Raw genomic sequence first — 21410 nt, 5'->3', positions numbered from 1 at the left:
TATTGATCTTTGCTATTGTTTTCTTTGTTTCTATTTCATTTATTTCTGCTCTGATCTTTATGATTTTTTTCCTTCTGCTAACTTTGGGTTTTGTTTGTTCTTCTTTCTCTAGTTCCTTTAGCTGTAAGGTTAGATGGTTTATTGGAGATTTTTCCTGTTTCTTAAGGTAGGCTTGTATAGGTATAAACTTCTGTCTCAGAGCTGCTTTTGCCGCATCCCTTAGGTTTTGGATCATCGTGTTTTCATTGTCATTTGTCTCTAGGTATCTTTTGACTTCCTCTTTGATTTTTTCAGTGATCTCTTGGTTATTTAGTAACGTATTGTTTAGCCTCCATGTTTTTGTGTTTTTTCTGTTTTTTCCCCTGAAATTCATATCTAATCTCATAGTGTTGTGGTGAGAAAAGATGCTTGATATGATTTCAATTTTTTTGAATTTACTGAGGCTTGATTTGGGACCCAATATGTGATCTATCCTGGAGAATGTTCCATGCACACTTAAGAGAGTGTAATCTGCTGTTTTTGGATGGAATGTCCTGTAAATATCAATTAAATCTATCTGGTCTATTGTGTCATTTAAAGCTTCTGTTTCCTTATTTATTTTCATTTTGGATGATCTGTCCATTGGTGTAAGTGAGGTGTTAAAGTCCCCCGCTATTATTGTGTTACTGTTGATTTCCTCTTTTATAGCTGTTAGCAGTTGCCTTATGGATTGAGGTGCTCCTATGTTGGGTGCATATATATTTATAATTGTTATATTTTCTTCTTGGATTGATCTCTTGATCATTATGTAGTGTCCTTCCTTGTCTCTTGTGACATTCTTTATTTTAAAGTCTATTTTATCTGCTATGAGTATTGCTACTCCAGCTTTCTTTTCATTTCCATTTGCATGGAATATCTTTTTCCATCCCCTCACTTTCAGTCTGTATGTGTCCCTAGGTCTTAAGTGGGTCTCTTGTAGAGAGCATATATATCGGTCTTCTTTTTGTATCCATTCAGCAAGACTGTGTCTTTTGGTTGGAGTGTTTATTCCATTCACCTTTAAGGTAATTATCAATATGTATGTTCCTATGACCATTTTCTTTTTTTTCTTTCTTTTTTTTTTTTTTGCGGTACGCGGGCCTCTCACTGTTGTGGCCTCTCCCATTGCGGAGCACAGGCTCCAGACGCGCAGGCTCAGCGGCCATGGCTCACGGGCCCATCTGCTCCACAGCATGTGGGATCTTCCCGGACTGGGGCACGAACCTGTGTCCCCTGCATCAGCAGGCAGACTCTCAACCGCTACACCACCAGGGAAGCCCATTGTGTTTGTTTTTGTAAGTCCTTTTCTTCTCTTGTGTTTCCCACTTAGAGAAGTTCCTTTTGTTTTTTTTTTTGTAGAGCTGGTTTGGTGGTGCTGAATTCTCTTAACTTTTGCTTGTCTGTAAAGCTTTTGATTTCTCCATCGAATCTGAATGAGGTCCTTGATGGGTAGCGTAATCTTGGTTGTAGGTTCTTCCCTCTCATCACTTTAAGTACATCATGCCACTCCCATCTGGCTTGTAGAGTTTCTGCTAAGAAATCAGCTGTTAATCTTATGGGAGTTCCCTTGTATGTTATTTGTCATTTTCCCCTTGCTGCTTTCAATAATTTTTCTTTGTCTTTAATTTTTGCCAATTTGATTACTATGTTTCTCGGCGTGTTCATCCTTGGATTTATCCTGTATGGGACTCGCTGTGCTTCCTGGACTTGGGTGGCTATTTCCTTTCCCATGTTAGGGAAGTTTTCGAGTATAATCTCTTCAAATATTTTCTCAGGTCCTTTCTCTCTCTCTTCTCCTTCTGGGGTCCCCTATAATGTGAATATTGTTGGATTTAATATTGTCCCAGAGGTATCTTAGGCTGTGTTCATTTATTTTCATTCTTTTTTTCTTTATTCTGTTTAGCAGCAGTGCATTCCAGCATTCTCTCTTCCAGGTCACTTACCCACTCTTCTGCCTCAGTTATTCTGCTATTGATTCCTTCTAGTGTATTTTTCATTTCAGTTACTGTATTGTTCTTCTCTGTTTGTTTGTTCTTTAATTCTTCTAGGTCTTTGTTAAACATTTCTTGCATCTTCTCGATCCTTTCCTCCATTCATTTTCCGAGATCCTTGATCATCTTCACTATCATTATTCTGAATTCTTTTTCTGGAAGGTTGCCTATCTCCATTTCATTTAGTTGTTTTTCTGGGGTTTTATCTTGTTCCTTCATCTGGTACATAGCCCTCTGCCTTTTCATCTTGTCTATCTTTCTGTGAATGTGGTTTTTGTTCCACAAGCTGCAGGATTGTAGTTCTTATTGCTTCTGCTGTCTGACCTCTGGTGGATGAGGCTATCTAAGAGGGTTGTGCAAGTTTCCTGATGGGAGGGATTGCTGGTGGGTAGAGCTGACTGTTGCTCTGATGGGCAGAGCTCAGTAAAACTTTAATCTGCTTGACTGCTGATGGGTGGGGCTGGGTTCCATCCCTGTTGGTTGTTTGGCCTGAGGCAACCCAACACTGAAGCCTACCTGGGCTCTTTGGTGGGGCTAATGGCAGACTCTGGGCGGGCTCATGCCAAGGAGTACTTCCCAGAACTTCTGCTGCCAGTGTCCCTGTCCCCACGGTGAGTCACAGCCACCCCCCGCCTCTGCAGCAGACCCTCCAACACCAGCATGTAGGTCTGGTTCAATGTCCCTTGGGGTCACTGCTCCTTCCCCTGGGTCTTGATGAGCACACTACTTTGTGTGTGCCCCCCAAGAGTGGAGTCTCTGTTTCCCCAGTCCTGTCGAAGTCCCAAAATCAAATTCCACTAGCCTTCAAAGTCTGATTCTCTAGGAATTCCTCCTCCCGTTGCCGGACTTCCAGGTTGGGAAGCCTGATGTGGGGCTCAGAACCTTCACTCCAGTGGGTGGACTTCTGTGATATAAGTGTTCTCCAGTCTCCGAGTCACCCATCCAGCAGTTATGGGATTTGATTTTACTGTGATTGCGCCCCTCCTACCGTCTCATTGTGGCTTCTCCTATATCTTTGAACGTGGGTTATCTTTTTTCGTGAGTTCCAGTGTCTTCCTGTTGATGACTGTCCAGCAGCTAGTTGTGATTCTGGTGTTCTCACAAGAGGGAGTGACAGCACGTCCTTCTACTCCACCATCTTGGTTCAGGGCTCATACAGATGTGTTCTTAACACGCCTTACCAGAATGTCACATGACCTTGTGTGTTGTCATGATCAGGACATCATTTATTTTAAATGATGGAGAAACAGCCACTGAGCATCTAGTATGGAGACACTGTGCTACATACTCCAATATATAACCTCATTTAGTTACACAGTCTCACTGCAGAACAGGTATTACTGTCTCCATTTTGCTGACTTTGAAACCATGCCTTGGGACTTCCTTGGCAGTCCAGTGGTTAAGACTTCACCTTCCAATGCAGCGGCTGCATATTCCACCCCTGGTGGGGAAGCTAAGCTTCCCACATGCCTCGTGGCCAAAAATCCAAAACACAAAACAGAAGCAATATTGTAACAAATTCAATAAAGACTTTAAAAATGGTCCACATCAAAAAAATCTTAAAAAAAAAAAAAAGAAAGCATACCTGCCTAGGACTCAAGTGGGCAAGAGGGAGAGCTAACTCAAATGCTCATGTTTTCCACACCACATCAATGAGAAGGATAGCAGACCTTTTCACCATAGACTAGAAGTTCACCATTTCAAGAAATACATCTACTAACTCATGCGAGTCATTAGGAAAAGCCAGAAAATACGTTACTAACACTCTGTACTCAAACACCAATTAGAAAGAATGGGATGAGGACATTTTATAGAGTATTTACAACCTTAAACATATTATTCAATGCATACATTCCAAATAAGAGCAAGGAAAACTTGATCAGAAAAGAAAATTTCAACCACACCATTAAACCATCTTTTGGGTTATTTCTACCATGCTAAGACATTCTGCTAATTACACAGGTTATCTTTAAAGGCTTAATAAATTAGGGCTAGTAGATTATTATTTACTTTCTTTGGGCAACTGCTCTCCCTAACTCCAGTGACAGTGCTGAGAAGGAGACTGTCGACCATGGCAACACTCCCCTCTGGCTGCAGGACTGTGCCTGTGAACCGCTGAACCAACCATGGTATCCATGCCTCTGGCCACTGTGGCTGATCCAAAGATGAACATGACTCCTCTGGAATTCCTCCCTGGGATTCTTCTACAGGGTGGAGAATGCCCTCTCTTCCTGATTTAGGAGAATGTGAGCCATGGCTGGACTGATGGCCAGGGGTCCACTCATAAAGAAACAGCCTGGCCTGGAAGTTAGGCTGGAGCACAGAGCAGGTGGGAGGGAGGACGTTGGAAGGGGAGAGAGGGTGAGAAAGTGAGGATGAGAGAGAGAAAGAAAGGAGGAGAGAGAGGAGAGGAGGAGGAGGGGGCATTTAAAAGACAGGTGGAGGGCGGCAGGTAGAGACACACCTGACTAACAGCCCCCTCAACCCGCCCTGCACAGCTGTGGTTGGTTAGGATTTCCGCACTCAGGCACCCACAGCCACCTTCCATCCTGCTCTTCTGTGGTTTGACCGTCTAAACAAAGTCTCTCTTTTTGCTTCCGGTGTTTGGAGTGGGATTTTTATTACCTCCAGTGGCAAACTTAAATTACCTAAGAAAACACGTTCGTTACTTTACTAGACTAAGTTCTTATTTCCATGTCTGCGTCAAATACAATGTGACAAGTCAACTCAGCAAATATGTATGGAAACACCAAAAGGGGGCACTGTGGCCTAGAGGCCCCGAGAGCGACGCTGAAAAAGGAGACACAAAACACCATGTCCAGGAAACAAAGACAAATGCAAACACGGAAGAAGCCATGGTATAAAGTAAGAGCAGCACAGGACTATGAAAATACACAGCCAGTACATATCACAGGAGAAGAGGAGGGAACACTCAGGTTGGGGAGAGCATCCCGTCTGAAGCACATGTCACTTGAAGCCTTGCTCACACTGACATCGGTGTGTCAGGGGTTTAACCCCTCCACTGGCTGCACCCCGTGTCCTGTACATGTCTGGGGGCATCGGAGCATTCCTGAAACACGCTTTCACCTAACCGCAGAGCACGTGCCAGCAAGCTTACACCAGGGCAAGGCCGCCTTCAAGGGTGGACGTTTGTGCAGCACACAGGGCCTCCTCTCAGGGCTCTGCACTTGGTTTAACAGTTTGCTGTCTTGAAATTGTTAATGCTTTTTGAATAAGGGGCCTGTTGTTTTTATTTCGCACTGTTTCCTGGAAGTTTTGTGGCTGGTTTTCCACTAAGGAAAGGGACAAAATTTTGCTAAAAACAATTCAGACCAACAGTCTTACTTTTCAAACCAGTCTCTTTGCCAAGAGACGTAATATAGTTTTGGAGTCAGAGGGCAAAGATGCTCTCTCACCTGCCACATGTTCTTCCTTAGCCTTTCGTTAAAAGCAAATGATTTAGGAAAATGAGAAGTGTGCAGTGGAGAGCACCTGTCACATGCCAGTTCACACAGCACTGCCAAGTTGAAAGTGAAGTCACCAAGGGTGACTCAAAAAGCCCATTGTATTTTTTTAGCAAAGGATGAAGTATAAAAAAAGGATTGGGTTGATTTTATGAGATATTCAGTGGGCATGTCCAATGCATAAACTATCATAAACAGTGGACTGTTATCCGTAGCGTTGCCTGGTAACACAACTCTATCTCAGAGAGCACAGGCTGCAAATGGCTGGTCCTTCCCGACATCACCTCCACGGGGGCCTCTCAGCAGCTTCCCTACAGGCCACGCAGTAATGGGAGCTCAGATGACAGTCCCCCTGCCATCTCACACCAGGACCTACAGAGCCACCGCCACAGGGCCTGCGGCCTCTGCTGCAATTCACTTCCTCACCATGTGCCCTCAGGGCAGCTGCCCTCCAACCACGGTCTCCTCACTCCTGCTCTGTCCATGACTATATCCCACCATGTCCACTCTCGTCAGGATCATCTCAGCTCCCTCACAAAGTGAAACACTGATCTTTCCATTTTGTTCCCGAGTGTGAACGAGCCCCAGGCCCTTCTTAGGGGCCCAGGCTTAGATCAGAGCTGAAGGAGGCATGTGGGGAGTAGTGGGCGTCAGGAAGGGAGGTTGTCTGTGACGTGCTGACGTTAAAATCAGTTTCCTCCTCACCATTGTCCAAACTGAGCAAGCCTTGCTGGGTGAAAAACTGGAAACATAGAGCTAAGTCTGAAAGAAGTGAATGGTGGTCCAAAGGTGCCCGTGTTTACACGGTTCTCCCTCCTGTCTCACCCGCATGGACTTCTAACATCTCATCTTTTATGTTAACTCCTGGTGATGTGTTTTGAGGTAGAATAAGCTCAGTGTTTTCCTTCTACTCACACTGCTCTTTTTTGCATCCGTTGTTCACTGAAGCAGACTCCCTTCTCTGATGGAGCCTGGGTTCTAGGTAGGTAATTCTGTGAGTGAGCACAAGCCAGGCACAGTCCACATGCTCAGGACATGTCCGCAATTAACTTCACCTGATTTAAGAATGGATGAGAATCTACTTACAGATGAAGACTAGGCAGGTGAGCATGGTTTTGTATGTAAGCAAGACCAAAATGAAGATTATAAGCAGAAAACTGTGGAATTTTGTGCTCTGATGAATAAAGTCCCTTAGGAGGTAAGTTTTCTAAAGCAAAGTCCTTGTTAGGGCCAGGATGTTGGAAAGCACACTAATTGGTTCAGGATTAGGGTTTGGTTTCCTTTTCCTTTTTCCTTCTCCCTCAAGACTCAGCTACTTGGGGATGCTGCTGTGCGTGGGCCAGCCTGCTTCCTGACTTGGTAACAGGACACCTCTGTGACCTTCATAATCAAGTGACAGAGACTCCATTTCATGTACTTAAGAAGAGAAACTTCCCTTCATTCCTGAAAGAATTTACTTTAGGAAACGTGATATGATCTGATAAGATTCTTGAAAAATCTTTTTAAAAATATTGATCCTCAGTTTCTTGGTGACACCTGGAAGAAATTTTGATACGAATGGTGAAATTTTGACAGTATCTAATGAATTGAGCAAAAATAAAACCAAACTGATTCATCTTACCTTATGGTCTTTTGAAGTGAGTGGGTTTGTCATCTCGGCAGTGTTCTTTCACTCCTGTTCTTACCTTGTTTGCTTCTGTGTGGCCTCCTCATCACAGAAGCTGTTTTACCAGAAGGTGGTCCTGGCAAACCATCACCCTAGCTGTCCTTTGTAGCATCACAGTCATTGTGCTGACTTTTCTTACTCAGGCTGCAAATACCGTCCGATCTCAGCACCCTCTCAGACTGGACACCCAGGGTTAGAACCTAATTTTTCATTCAGGCTATAAAAGTTGGCAAGCCCTAATTGGCCACACCCGAGAAAACACGTTTCAAAATGCCACTGTGTAAATGAAAAACACCTACCTCTCTTGTAGAATAAGTTTGTTTTCTTTCTTCCAAAAGTCTTTAAAGTCAGAGCTGAATTCATGCCAGATACTGAAGAAAACATTTGGGGACACTTCCTTCTCTCCAATTTTTGGTCTCATGAAGAAATAGGCTGTAGTCTCCAAAAAGCTGTCAAAGCATGCACACACACACACAAACACACACACACAAAGATAAAAGCTATGATTACTTTCCAATATGGGATATTCTTTCCCCATCCAAATGCTGATTTCATTCATGCAGTTATTATTACCAAGAGGACTCAACTCCTCAGGCACCAACAGTAGTTCTCTTAAGGTTTCATGTTAGGGTTTTTGGACACAGATGTTAGCAGCTGACAAGAGTCCTCCATATACTGGTAGCTATCCCTGGTCCAACCATTTTCAAAATTAATCATTATGTGTCCAACCTATTTCAGAAATGAACCTGTAATCAAGTTGGGACATAAGGGAAGTGGTGGGTCTATACTTTCCTTCTAGACTCTAAACAAATGAAACATCAGCTCTTTGTCCCCAAACTAATATGTCTCTATATGTGTATTATACTGCTTCTATACTATGGGCTTCCTACATTGCTGGTGGGAAAAAAAAAGCAACAGCCCCGGGAGATGCTGACAAAGGCTCCCACTGGAGATCATGGCAGCACCAATGAGTGGGTACCAGCAGGGCAGCCAGCACTGTGACAGTGGGTGGCAGTGCCCATCTCCAGAAGGTGCCATCGAGGCTGCTTCATATTACAACTACCTGACACTCAGAAGGGTTTCAAGGGGTTATTTGACAAAGAACATACAACTAGTAAGTGGTAGATTTATGCTGCACCTTGACCTGGACCTCCCAGCCTCCAGAACTGTGAGAAGTAAATGTTCACTGTTTAGGCCACCCAGTCTATGGTATTTTCTTATAACAGCCAGAACTAAGTCAAGGACAAATGATCTAGATTCTTCAATACATAAATGTAAAGGGAAAAAAAGTCTATTATAAAGACTTAAGAGATATTGTCTGATTATAATGGTTTGAATTTCTTTATATATTGCTTCAAACAAACTGTAAGAAAATAAAATCATTTCTTACATATATGAACTAATTGGACTTTCGAACAGAGACTGGGTATTTGGTGACATTAGGGATTATTATTATTTTTAGGGGTAAAACTGGTGCTGGTTATTTTTTAAAGGGGATTTTTTAGCGATACATACTAAAATATATATGGATGGAATTACACCTGTTGAGGATTTGCTTCACAAACAATATGGGAGGGGGCAAGTGGGCAGGGGTGTAGATGAAACCAAGTCAGGAACTGCCGGGTGATGAGCGATGATCACTGTACATTTTGTTTACCATCTCTAAATCACAGCCAAGTTCCTCACCTGCATGGTCTTTAATCTACCTACCCCTACTTCCTTGAGGAAAGTATCAAATCCATTGTCTCCTATTTCCAGCATCCAAAATCTCTTATTACTAGGTTTTCCTTCTGATCCTAAGAGCATATGAAGATTTCTGCATCTATAAATATTCTCTCATCCATGCAGACTCACTGAAAGACACCACGCTTTATATACAGTTGCTTTATAATTCAATGCTCCTGTGTTCTCACTTGTTTTGAAATCTGGCTTCATAGGCCACCTTCACTACTTTCTCGCAAGAGTCTCTGATCTAAACCTACAACTTTTAGCAATTTTCATTCTCATGTCCTAAAGTAATGGAACCATTACTGTCCTGTTTACTTGAACTTAAAAATGAGAAATTATTCACAGAGCTTTTCTTTTACTCCTTTAGGTTAAACCGATGCAAACTGAATTAAATGTATTATTTCCATTTTCCCTGTATGAAACTCAATTATAGGAGACAGCTGAGGTAATGATCACCTATTTCATGGCCTTACTTTGTATTAACTTCAGATTTACAGAAAAGTTGAAAAGATAATATAGAGTTCAAGTATGGCCTCCACTCACCTTCTAATATTAACATCTTACCCAGACACAGTGCGCTTAACACTGAAAGTGAGAGGAACTCTCTGGCAGGAGCTACTGCAAACTGCCTTCTGAGTAAAGTAAGAGAAACTGTGCTGATGAGTAGGGACGACGGGTAAGGGTGGTCACCCCACTGTGGTGCTGCCTGCTGGCCCCAAGACACACACACACACACAGGTGTGTGTGTGTGTGTGTGTGTGCGTGTGTATATATATATATATATATATTTAATTGAAGTATAGTTTAAATATAGTATTGTGCTAGTTTCAGGCTTACATCATAGTGATTCAGTTATCTTTTTTTCAGATTCTTTTCCATTATAGGTTATTATAAAATACTGAATATAGTTCCCAGTGCTATACTGGGAATTTATAGGTCCTTGTTGCTAATCTATTTTATGTATACTAGTTTGTATCTGTTAATCCCATACTCCTAATTTGCCCCTCCCTCTATCCCCTGCTTTGGTAACCATAAGTTTCTTTTCTATGTCTTTGAGTCTGTTTCTGTTTTGTAAATAAGCTCATCTGTATTATTTTTTAGATCCCACATATAAGTAATATCATATAGTATTTGCCTAACTCTGTCTAACTGATTTCACTAAGTATAATATTTTCTAGGTCCACACATGTTGCTGCAAATGGCAATACTTCATTCTTTTTTTATGACTGAGTGATATTCCATTATGTGTGTGTGTACACACACACACACACACACACATATACACACAGCACATCTTCTTAAGCCAGTCGTCTGTTGATGGACACTTGTTTCAATGTCTTGGCTACTGTGAATAGCACTTCTAGGAACACTGGGGTGCATGTATCTTTTCAAATTAGAGTTTTTCTCTTTTCCAGATATATACCCAGGAGTGGGATTGCTGGATCATACAGTAACCCTATTTTTAGTTTTTTAAGGACCCACCATAATGTTTTCCATAGAAGCTGCACAATTCACATTCCCACCAACAGTGTAGGAGGGTTCCCTTTTCTCCACATCCTCTCTAGCATTTATGATGTGTAGACTTTTTAATCATGGCCATTCTGACAGGTGTGAGGTGATTCCTCATTGTAGTTTTCATTTGCATTTCTCTAATAATTAGTGATATTGAGCATTTTTCTTGGTCATCTGTATGTCTTCTTTGGAGAATTGTCTATTTAGGTCTTCTGCCCATTTTTTGATTGAGTTGTTTGTTTTTTCAATACTGAGTTATGTGAGCTATTTGCATATTTTGCATGGTAGCCCCTTGTTGGTTGCGCTGTTTGCAGATATTTTCTCCCATTCTGTAGGCTGCCTTTTCATTTTGTTGATGGTTTCCTTTGCTGTGCAAAAGCTTTTAAGTTTGATTAGGTCTTACTTGTTTATTTTTGCTTTTACTTCTTTTGCCTTGGAAGACTGATATAAGAAAATGTTGCTATGATTTATGTCTAAGAATGTTTTGTCTATGTTCTCTTCTAGGAGTTTTATGGTGTCATGTCTTATATTTTGGTCTTTAAATAATTTTGAGTTTATTTTTGTATATGGTGTGAGGGAGTGTTCTAATTTCACTGATTTACATGTAGCTGTGAAGCTTTCCCAATACCACTAGCTGAAGAGACTGTCTTTTCTCTACTGTATATTCTTTTTTTTAAAGTAAGTATTTATTTTTTTTTACTTATTTGGTTGTGTGGGGTCTTGGTTGCAGCAGGCTGGATCCTTAGTTGTGGCTCGCAAGCTCCTTAGTTGCAGCTCCAGGGCTCCTTAGTTGCAGTTTGCCAGCTCCTTAATTGCGTCATGCAGGGTCTTTAGTTGTGGCATGCAAACTCTCAGTTGCGGCATGCATGTGGGATCTAGTTCCCTGACCAGGGATCAAACCTAGGCCCCCTGCATTGGGAGCATGGAGTCTTATCCACTGCACCACCAGGGAAGTCCCTTTACTGTACATTCTTGCATCCTAATTGTAGATTAATTGACCATAAGAGTGTGAGATTACTTCTGGGCTCTCTATTCTGTTCCATTTGTCTATATGTCTGTTTTTGTGCCATACTATGCTGATTCCTAATTCTGGAAGGGTTATGCTTTCAGCTTTGTTCTTTTTCCTCAGGATTGCTTTGGCAATTTGGGGCCTTTTGTGTTACCATATAATTTATAGGATTATTTATTCTAGTTCTGTGAAAATGTCATGGGTGTTTTGATACAGACTGCATTAAATCTATAGATTGCCTTGGACAGTATGGCCATTTAAACAATATTATTTCTTCCAATTCAAGAGAATGGGGTATCTTTCCATTTCTTTGAATCATCTTCAATTTCCTTTATCAATAGTTTTTAGTTTTTAGAGTATAAGTCTTTCACTTCCTTGGTTAAGTTTATTCCTATGTGTTTTATTTATTTTGACATGATTTTAAATGGGATTTTTTTTACTTTCTCTTTCTGATATTTCAATATTAGTGTAAAGAAATACAACAGATTTCTGTATATTAATCTTATATTCTGCTACCTTGCTGAATTCATTTATCAGTTCTAATAGTTTCTGAGTGGAGACTTTAGGGTTCTCTGGGTTCTCTATATAGAATGTCATGTCATCTGCAAACAGTGACAGTTTTACCTCTTCCCTTCCAATTTGGATAACTTTCACTTCTTTTTCTTGTCTGATTGCTGGAGCTAGGTCTTCCAGTACTATGTTGAATAGAAGTTGTGAGAGTGAGCATCCTTGTCTTATTCCTGAATTTTAGCGGGACAGCTTTCAGCTTTTCACCATTGAGTATCATGTTGGTTGTGGGTCTGTTGTAAATGGCTTTTACTGTTGAGACTTGTTCCTTCTATACCCACTTTGGTGAGAGTTTTTATCATGAATGGATGTTGAATTTTGTCAAATGCCTTTTCTGCATCTATTGAGATGATCATGTGGTTTTTTTTAACATCTTTATTGGAATATAATTGCTTTACAATGGTGTGTTAGTTTCTGCTTTATAACAAAGTGAATCAGTTATACATATACATATGTTCCCATATCTATTCCCTCTTGCGTCTCCCTCCCATCATGTGGTTTTTGACTTTTGTTTCATTAACGTGGTTATCACATTGATTGATTTGTGTATGCTGAACCATTCTTGTGACCCTGGAACGAATCCAATTTGATCATGGTGTATAATCCTTCTTATGTATCGTTGGATTTGGTTTCCTAATATTTCATTGAGGCTTTTTGCATCTATATTCATCAAAGATATTGGCCTGTAATTTTCTTTTTTTGTAGTGTCTTTGTCTGGTTTTGGTGTCAGGATCATGGTGGCCTCAAAGAATAAATTTGCTTCCTCCTGTTCAATTTTTTGGAATAGTTTGAGAATAAGTATTAGTTCTTTTTTATAAGTTTAGTAGAATTCCCCATTGAAGCTGTCTGGTCCTAGACTTTTGTTTGCAGGGAGTTTTTTTAAAATTACAGATTCTATTTCACTTCTAGTGATCAGTCTGTTCAAATTATCTCTTTCTTCTTGACTCAGTCTTGGCAAACTGTATGTTTCTAGAAACCTGTCCATTTCATTTATGTTGTCTGATTTGTTGGCACATAACTACTGTTCATAGTATTCTCTTATGATTTTTTTATCTTTGGTATTGCTATTTCTCCCCTTTCATTTATTATGTTTATTTGGGTTATCTCTCTTTTCTTCTTGGTGAGCCTGGGTAGAGGTTTGTTGATTTTGTTTATCTTTTCAAAAAACCAGCTCTTGGTTTTACTGATTTTTTTCTATTTTTGATCTCTATTTATTTCCTCTCTGATCTTTATCATTTCCTTCCTTCTGCTGATTTTGGGCTTTCTTTGTTCTTTTTTTTTCTAACTCTTTTAGGTGGTAGGATAGGTTGTTTATTTAAGGTTTTTCTTTTTTCTTGAAGAAGGCCTGTATTGCTATGAAACTGCCTCTTATAACTGCTTTTGCTGCATCCCATAGATTTTGTAAGGCTGTGTTTTCATTTTTGTTTGTATCCAGGTATTTTCTGAATTCTTCTTTGATTTCATCATTGACCCATTGTTTTTTTAATAGCATGCTTTTTAGTCTCCATGTGTTCATTCCTATTTTCATTCATTCCTATTTTTCTTTCTGTGGTTGATTTCTAGCTTCATACAGTCATAGTCAGAAAAGATGCTTGAAATAATTTCTATCCTCTTAAGTTTGCTGAGGCTTGTTTTGTGACGTAGTATGTGGTCTATTATACAGAATGTTCCCTGTGTGCTTGAAAAGAATGTGTATTCTGTTTTTTTGTTTTTTTGGATATAGAGTTCTGCAGATGTAAATTAAGTGCAGCTGGTATATTATATCATTTAGGACCTCTATTGCCTCATTGATTTTCTGTCTGGATGATCTGTTCATTGATGTCAGTGGGGTGTTAAAGTTTCCTATTATTATTGTATCATTGTCAATTTCTTCCCTTATGTCTATTAGTATTTGTTTTATATATTTAGGTGCTTCTATGTTGGGTGCATATATGTTAAAGAGTAATAGCTTCTTGTATTGATCCTGTTATCATTATATAATGCACTTTTTTATGGCCTTTGTTTGAATGTCTATTTTGTCTGATACAAATATTGCTATCCCTGCTTTCTTGTCATTTCCATTTGCATGAATTATCTTTTTCTGTCCCCTCACTTTCAGTCTGTGTGTGTCTTTTGCCACAAAGTGACTCTCTTGTAGGCTGGATAGTGTAGGTTCTTGTTTTTTTAAATCCAGTCTGCCACTCTGTGGCTTTTGATAGGAGCATTCAGTCCACTGACATTTAAAGTAACTATTGAAAGTATGTGCTTATTGCCATTTTAATCCTTGTTTTCCAGTTGTTTCTATAATTCTTCTATGTTCATTTCTTCTTTTTGTTTTCCTCTTGTGGCTGGATGATTTTCTTTTGTAGTATGCTTGAGTTCCTTTCTTTTTGGTTTCTGTGAATCTACTGCATGTTTTTAATGTGTTGTTACTATGGAGTTCAAGTATGCTGACTCATAAGTATATCTACTTGCTTTAAACTGATAGTCATTCACATTTAAACACATTATAAAAGATCTACATTTTTATTCTTCCCCTCCCCCATATTTCGTGATTTTGATGTCTTATGTTACATCTTCATGCTTATCATTTTACTGTTTATTGTAGTTATAATCACTTTTACTTTTAAAATTGTTTTGTAATCTACGTATTGGCTTATTTAAGTGATCTTCTTTCCTTTTATACATTTGACTTTCTTATTGTGATTTTCCCTTTTCTATAGATCCTTGCTTCTTTTCTACTTAGAGAACACCCTTCATTTTTTTTTTTTTTAGGATAGGTTTAGTATTGCTAAATTTTTTAGTTTTTGCTTGTCTGAGAAATCCTGTATTTCTCCTTCAATTCTAAATGATAATCTTGCTAGTTAGAGTATCCTAGATTGTAGGTTTTTCTCCTTCAGGACTTTGAATATATCATGCCACTCTCTTCTGGCCTGCAAAGTTTTTGCAGAGAAATCAGCTGATAACCTTATGGGGGTTACAATTTTTTAAAAATTGAAGTATAGCTGATTTACAGTGTTGTCCCATCTCTGCTGTACAGCTAAGTGACTCAGTTTTACATATATATACATTCTTTGGGGGGTTCCCTTGTAATTAACTCTTTGTTTTTCTCTTGCTGCCTTTAGAATTCTCTCTTTATCATTAACTGTTGCTATTTTTATTATGATACGTCTTGCATGGGTCTGTTTCGGTTCATCTTGTTTGGGACCGTCTGTGCTTCCCATACCTGGATATCTGTTTGTTTCTTTAGGTTTGGGAAATTCTCAGTCATAAGTTCTCAAATATATTTTTGATCCCATTCTTTCTCTCTTCTCCTTCTGGAATCTCTATTTTGTGTAGGTTTGTGTGTTTTATATTATCCCATAGATTTTGTAAGTTGCTTTCATTTTTTTCATTTATCTTTCTCTCTGCTGCTCTGATTGGATGATTTCCATTATTCTATCTTCCAGATAACTTATTCATTCATCTGTGTCACTTAGCCTGTTATTCATTGCTCCTAGATTGGCTTTTATCTTGGCAATTGAATTATTTTTATTGGCTCACCTTTATAGCTTCTATACCCCTGTTACAGTGATCTGCACTAATATTTCTTAATTTACTTAGCATTTTTATTACCTCCTTTTGAACTTGGGATCAGTTAGAGTGGTGAGGTCTGTTTCACTATTTGTTCTTTCAAGGGATTTCTCTTGTTCTTTTTATTGGGAGTAGTTCCTCTGCCTTTTCATTTAACTTAACTTTCACTGTCTCTCTGAATTAAAGAGAAACAGTTACCTACTGTGGTCTTGAAAAGATGTTTTTATGTGGGAACGTCCCTGTGTAGATTGTATGTGTCCAATATTTTTGGTGCAACAGCTGGTTTCAGCATGGATGCCAGCCACGTCTTTCCTCAGAGTGTGCTGACTGTTATCCCCTTGAAGGAGGGTGGGGATTGGTGTTGTGGTGTTCAGAGTCTGTGCTGGATGTGAGGCAGGGGTCTGCTCCCCAGTTGTTGGAGTAGGAGCCCTGAGGGTTGGGTTAGATATGGCTCTGTTGTCCTTGAGTGTGTGCCCTGCCCCAAATGAGCTGATTCCTGAAGCATGGGAGGCCTGTGCAGTCACAGAGGACCCATGCTCTGTCTGTGATGGTTTCTGTGTTTCTGCTCAGAAGCAGCCCAAGGTCGCATACCTTTCTCTGTTGTGTTCATCCCAGATCTATTGCTAGGCTGCACTGTGTAGTGGACGGAGCCAGGATGCTCTCTCACTATGTATTCCTGAGCTTGCTGACAGTGGGGGTCTCTGCCCCACCCAGATCACAGACCAGGTCCCCCAGACTGTCTCTGCATAGCTAGACAAGTCCTCTCCCAGGGCCTGTCTGCCGGAGATTCAGCGCCTAGCTGCTGTGCACTCCTGTGGCATTGCCCTGTGTGCGTGCTGACAATGCCTGCCCAGTTTGACCTGCCACCCCCATGCATGCAATGACAAAAGCCTCTGCAGTTCTGCCCAGATCACACCCCTGGTGCCCTAGTCTGTCTCTGTGTAGCTACTGAGTGGACCCAGGGTGTCCACCCCTCTGGACTGGGAAGTGCAGCAAGGTGGCAGCCGCCAGTGCAGGGCTCTCTCTGCCCTGACTGTTAGCACACCAGCTCGTGACTGGAGTCTAGGCTTCTCCAGCCCTGTATCTGTCTCAGAAGATTTCCCAGCAGGCAAGCAGTCTTGTCTTCTCTGTGTATGACACCAGGATCAGGATGTCCAGACTGCAGCTCAACCTGCACGCTCTCCGGGGCAAGGGTCCATCCATGTGGACCTTCTCCTCCGTACAGATCCCCCACAGGGGTGCAGATCCTGTTCCAATGCTTTTTTCCCCCCCATCCTACTCAGTTACATGGAGATCTTTCTTGCAGCTTTGGTTGTATAGGAGTTCTTCTGCCAGTTTCCAGTTAGTTTTGCAAAAGAATTGTTCCACTTGTAGATGTATTTTGGATGTGTTTGTGTGGTGAGGTGAGCTCCATGTCCTCCTACTCTGCCATTTTGATCCCTCTCCGAGACTGATACACTGACATCAGTTTTAATTTATATAAAGGTCCTGTGTTGTCTTATAATTATGTGGGGTGAGGGAATGAGGGAAAGGAACTGAAATCATACTAAGTACGCACTCTGACCACGATGGAATTAAATTAGAAGTCAATAACAGTAAAATTAACTGTCCAAATCATTTCTTTATCCTTTCTTCTAGTTTTATTGGGATATAATTGACACACAGCACTGTATCTGTTTAAGGTGGACAGAAGAGTGATTTGATTTACAAACATCATGAAGTGACACCACAGTAAGTATAGTGAACACCCACCATCTCATATAGATACAAAATTAAAGAAATAATAAAATTTTTTTCCTTGTGATGAGAACGCTTAGGATACAGCAGTGTTAATTGTATTTATCATGTGGTACATTAATTCTCCAGAATTTGTACCTTTTAATTAACCTCGTCCAATTCCCATCCCCCCACCCCCTGCCTTTGGTAACCACAAATTGGTTCTCTTTTTCTGAGTTTGTTTGTTTGTTTGTTTGCAGTATAATTGATTGACAACACTATGCTAGTTCCTATTACATGACACAATGATTCAGTATTTCTATACATACCATTATGGTCACCACCACAAGTCTAGTTACATAGAAATATATTATATAATCACTGATATAGTTATTGACTGTATTCCCCACACTGTACATTTCATACCTGTGACTCATTTATTTTTCAACTGGAAGTCTGTACCTCTTAATCTCCCTCACCTATTTCTCTCTTCCCCCAAACTTTCCCCTATGGCAACCACCTGTTTTTTCTCTCTATCTATGACTCTGCTTCTCTTTGTTATGTTGTTCATTTGTTTTGTTTTTAAATTCCACATATAAGTGAAATCATGATATTTCTCTTTCTCCATCTGACTCATTTTGCCTATGTCCCCAGGGTCAGCTCCAGTTGCCTCCTGCCTCTCCAGGAAGCTCTCCAAGATCAGCAGGTGGGTCTGACCCTGGCTTCTTTCAAATTACTGCTCTATTTCCCACAGCCTTCTGGGTCTCCTGAAAGTAAGTCTCACTGGTCATCAAAGCCAAACATTTTGGGGGAGGAGGAAGATGGTGGAAGGGTAAGACGTGGAGATCACCTTCCTCCCCACAGATACATCAGAAATACATTTACACGTGGAACTGCTCCTATAGAACACCTACTGAACGCTGGCAGAAGACCTCAGACCTCCGAAAAGGCAAGAAATTCCCCACGTACCAGGGTAGGGAAAAAGAAAAAACAGAGACAAAAGAATAGGGACGGGACCTGCAACAGTGGGAGGGAGCCATGAAGGAGGAAAGGTTTCCACACACTGGGAAGCCCCTTCATGGGCAGAGACTACGGGTGGCGGGGGGGGGGGAAGCTTTGGAGCCATGGAGGAGAGCGCAGAAACCGGGGTGCAGAGGGCAAAACGGAGAGATTCCTGCACAGAGGATTGGTGACGACTGGAACTCACCAGCCTGAGAGGCTTGTCTGCTCACCCGCCGGGGTGGGCGGGGCTGGGAGCTGAGGCTCGGTCTTCGTTGGAGCACAGGGAGAGGACTGGGGTTGGTGGCATGAACACAGCCTGAAGGGATTAGTGCGCCACGGCGAGCCGGGAGGGAGTCCGGGGAAAAGTCTGGAGCTGTCGAAGAGGCAAGAGACTTTTTCTCGCCTCTTTGTTTCATGGTGCGTGAGGAGAGGGGATTCAGAGCACTGCTTAAAGGAGCTCCAGAGACGGGCGCGAGCCGTGGCTAAAAGCACAGACCCCAGAGACGGGCATGAGACGCTAAGGCTGCTGCTGCCACCACCAAGAAGCCTGTGTGCGAGTGCACGTCACTCTGCCCACCTCCCCTCCCGGGAGCCTGTGCAGCCCGCCACTGCCAGGATCCCGTGATCCAGGGACAACTTCCCTGGGAGAACACACGGCGCACCTCGGGCTGGTGCAACATCATGCCGGCCTCTGCCGCTGCAGGCTCGCCCCGCATCCATACCCCTCCCACCCCCCGGACTGAGTGAGCCAGAGCCCCCGAATCAGCGGCTCCTTTAACCTCGTCCTGTCTGAGCGAAGAACAGACGCCCTCACGTGACCTACACACAGAGACGGGGCCAAATCCAAAGCGGAAACCTTGGAGCTGTGCGAACAAAGAAGAGAAAGGGAAATCTCTCCCAGCAGCCTCAGAAGCAGCGGGTTAAAACTCAACAATCAACTTGATGTACCCTGCATCAGTGGAATACCTGAATACACAACGAATCATCCCAAAGTGAGGAGGTGGACTTTGGGAGCAAGATATATTATTTTTTCCCCTTTTCCTCTTTTTGTGAGTGTGTATGTGTATGCCTCTGTGTGAGATTTTGTCTGTATAGCTTTGCTTTCACCATTTGTCCTAGGGTTCTGTCCATCCATTGTTTGTTTTTACATAAAAATTTTTTTTTACTAATAACTATTCTTTATTTTAATAACTTTATTTTTTTATCTTATTTATTTTATTTTATCCTCTTTCTTTCTTTTTTCTTCCTTTCGTCCTTCCTCCCACCCTCCCTCCCTCCCTCTCTCTCTCTCTCTCTTTCTTACTTTCTTTCTACTTTTTCTGTTTTATTCTGAGCCGTGTGGATGAAAGGCTCCTGATGCTCCAGCCAGGAGTCAGTGCTGTGCCTCTGAGGTGGGAGAGCCAACTTCAGGACACTGGTCCACAAGAGACCTCCCAGCTCCATGTAATATCAAATGGTGAAAATCTCCCAGAGATCTCCATCTCAACACCAAGACCCAGCTCCACTCAACGACCAGCAAGCTACAGTGCTGGACACCCTATGCCAAACAACTAGCAAGACAGGAACACAACCCCACCCATTAGCAGAGAGGCTGCCTAAAATCATAATAAGGCCACAGACACTGCAAAACACACCACCAGATGTGGACCTGCCCACCAGAAAGACAAGATCCAGCCGCATCCACCAGAACACAGGTGCTAGTCCCCTCCACCAGGAAGCCTACACAACCCACTGAACCAACTTTAGCCACTGGGGACAGACACCAAAAACAACAGGAACTATGAACCTGCAGCCTGCAAGAAGGAGACCCCAAACACAGTAAGATAAGCAAAATGAGAAGATAGAAAAACACACAGCAGATGAAGGAGCAAAGTAAAACCCCACCAGACCTAACAAATGAAGAGGAAATAGGCAGTCTACCTGAAAAAGAATTCAGAATAATGATAGTAAGGATGATCCAAAATCTTGGAAATAGAACAGAGAAAATGCAAGAAACATTTAACAAGGACCTAGAAGAACTAAAAATGAAACAAGCAATGATGAACAACACAATAAATGAAATTAAAGATACTCTAGAAGGGAACAATAGCAGAATAACTGAGGCAGAAGAACTGATAAGTGGCCTGGAAGATAAAATAGTGGAAATAACTACTGCACAGCAGAATAAAGAAAAAAGAATGAAAAGAACTGAGGACAGTCTCAGAGACTTCTGGGACAACACTAAACACACCAACATTTGAATTATAGGGGTCCCAGAAGCAGAAGAGAAAAAGAAAGGGACTGAGAAAATACTTGAATAGATTATAGTTGAAAACTTCCCTAATATGGGAAAGGAAATAGTTAATCAAGTCCAGGAAGCAGAGAGAGTCCCATACATGATAAATCCAAGGAGAAACACTCCAAGACACATATCAATCAAACTATCAAAAATTAAATGCAAAGAAAACTTATTAAAAGCAGCAAGGGAAAAGCAACAAATTACACAAAAGGGAATCCCCATAAGGTTAACAGGTGATATTTCAGCAGAAACCCTGCAAGCCAGAAGGGAGTGGCAGGACATATTTAAAGTGATGAAGGAGAAAAACCTACAGCCAAGATTACTCTACCCAGCAAGGAACTCATTCAGATTTGATGGAGAAATAAAAACCTTTACAGACAAGCAAAAGCTGAGAGAGTTCAGCATCACCAAACCAGCTTTACACCAAATGCTAAAGGAACTTCTCTAGGCAAGAAACACAAGAGAGGGAAAAGACCTACAATAAAAACCCCAAAACAATTAAGAAAATGGGAATAGGAACATACATATTGATAATTTCCTTAAATATAAATGGATTAAATGCTCCCACCAAAAAACACAGGCTGGCTGAATGGATACAAAAGCAAGACCTGTATATATGCTGTCTACAAGAGACCCACTTCAGACCTAGGGACACATACAGACTGAAAGTGAGAGGATGGAAGAAGATATTGCGTACAAATGGAAATCAAAAGAAAGCTGGAGTACCAATTCTCATATCAGAAAAAATAGAACTTTAAACAAAGACTATTACAAGACACAAAGAAGGACACTACATAATGATCAAGGGATCAATCCAAGAAGAAGATATAACAATTGTAAATATGTATGCACCCGACATAGGAGCACCTCAATACATAAGGCAAATACTAACAGCCATAAAAGGGGA

The 21410-nt window shown here is 41.3% G+C and overlaps 1 protein-coding gene across 1 annotated transcript in view; it reads right to left on the bottom strand.

Moving 5' to 3' along the window:
• Window positions 1–21410, bottom strand: part of FMN2 (formin 2) — a gene marked incomplete at both ends in the record, with an annotated part of 319676 nt that overhangs the window by 21213 nt on the left and 277053 nt on the right. Inside the window, one exon of the mRNA XM_082631007.1 lies at window positions 7439–7588. Coding sequence (XP_082487133.1) covers window positions 7439–7588 — 150 coding nt within the window. The remainder of the gene's footprint in view (window positions 1–7438; window positions 7589–21410) is intronic.

Source organism: Mesoplodon mirus (genome assembly GCF_964341445.2).
Source record: "Mesoplodon mirus genome assembly, chromosome: 2".
Classification (NCBI taxonomy): domain Eukaryota; kingdom Metazoa; phylum Chordata; class Mammalia; order Artiodactyla; family Ziphiidae; genus Mesoplodon; species Mesoplodon mirus.
The sequence above is the reverse complement of the archived record's forward strand: the minus strand, read 5'-3'. Positions and strand labels throughout refer to the sequence as shown.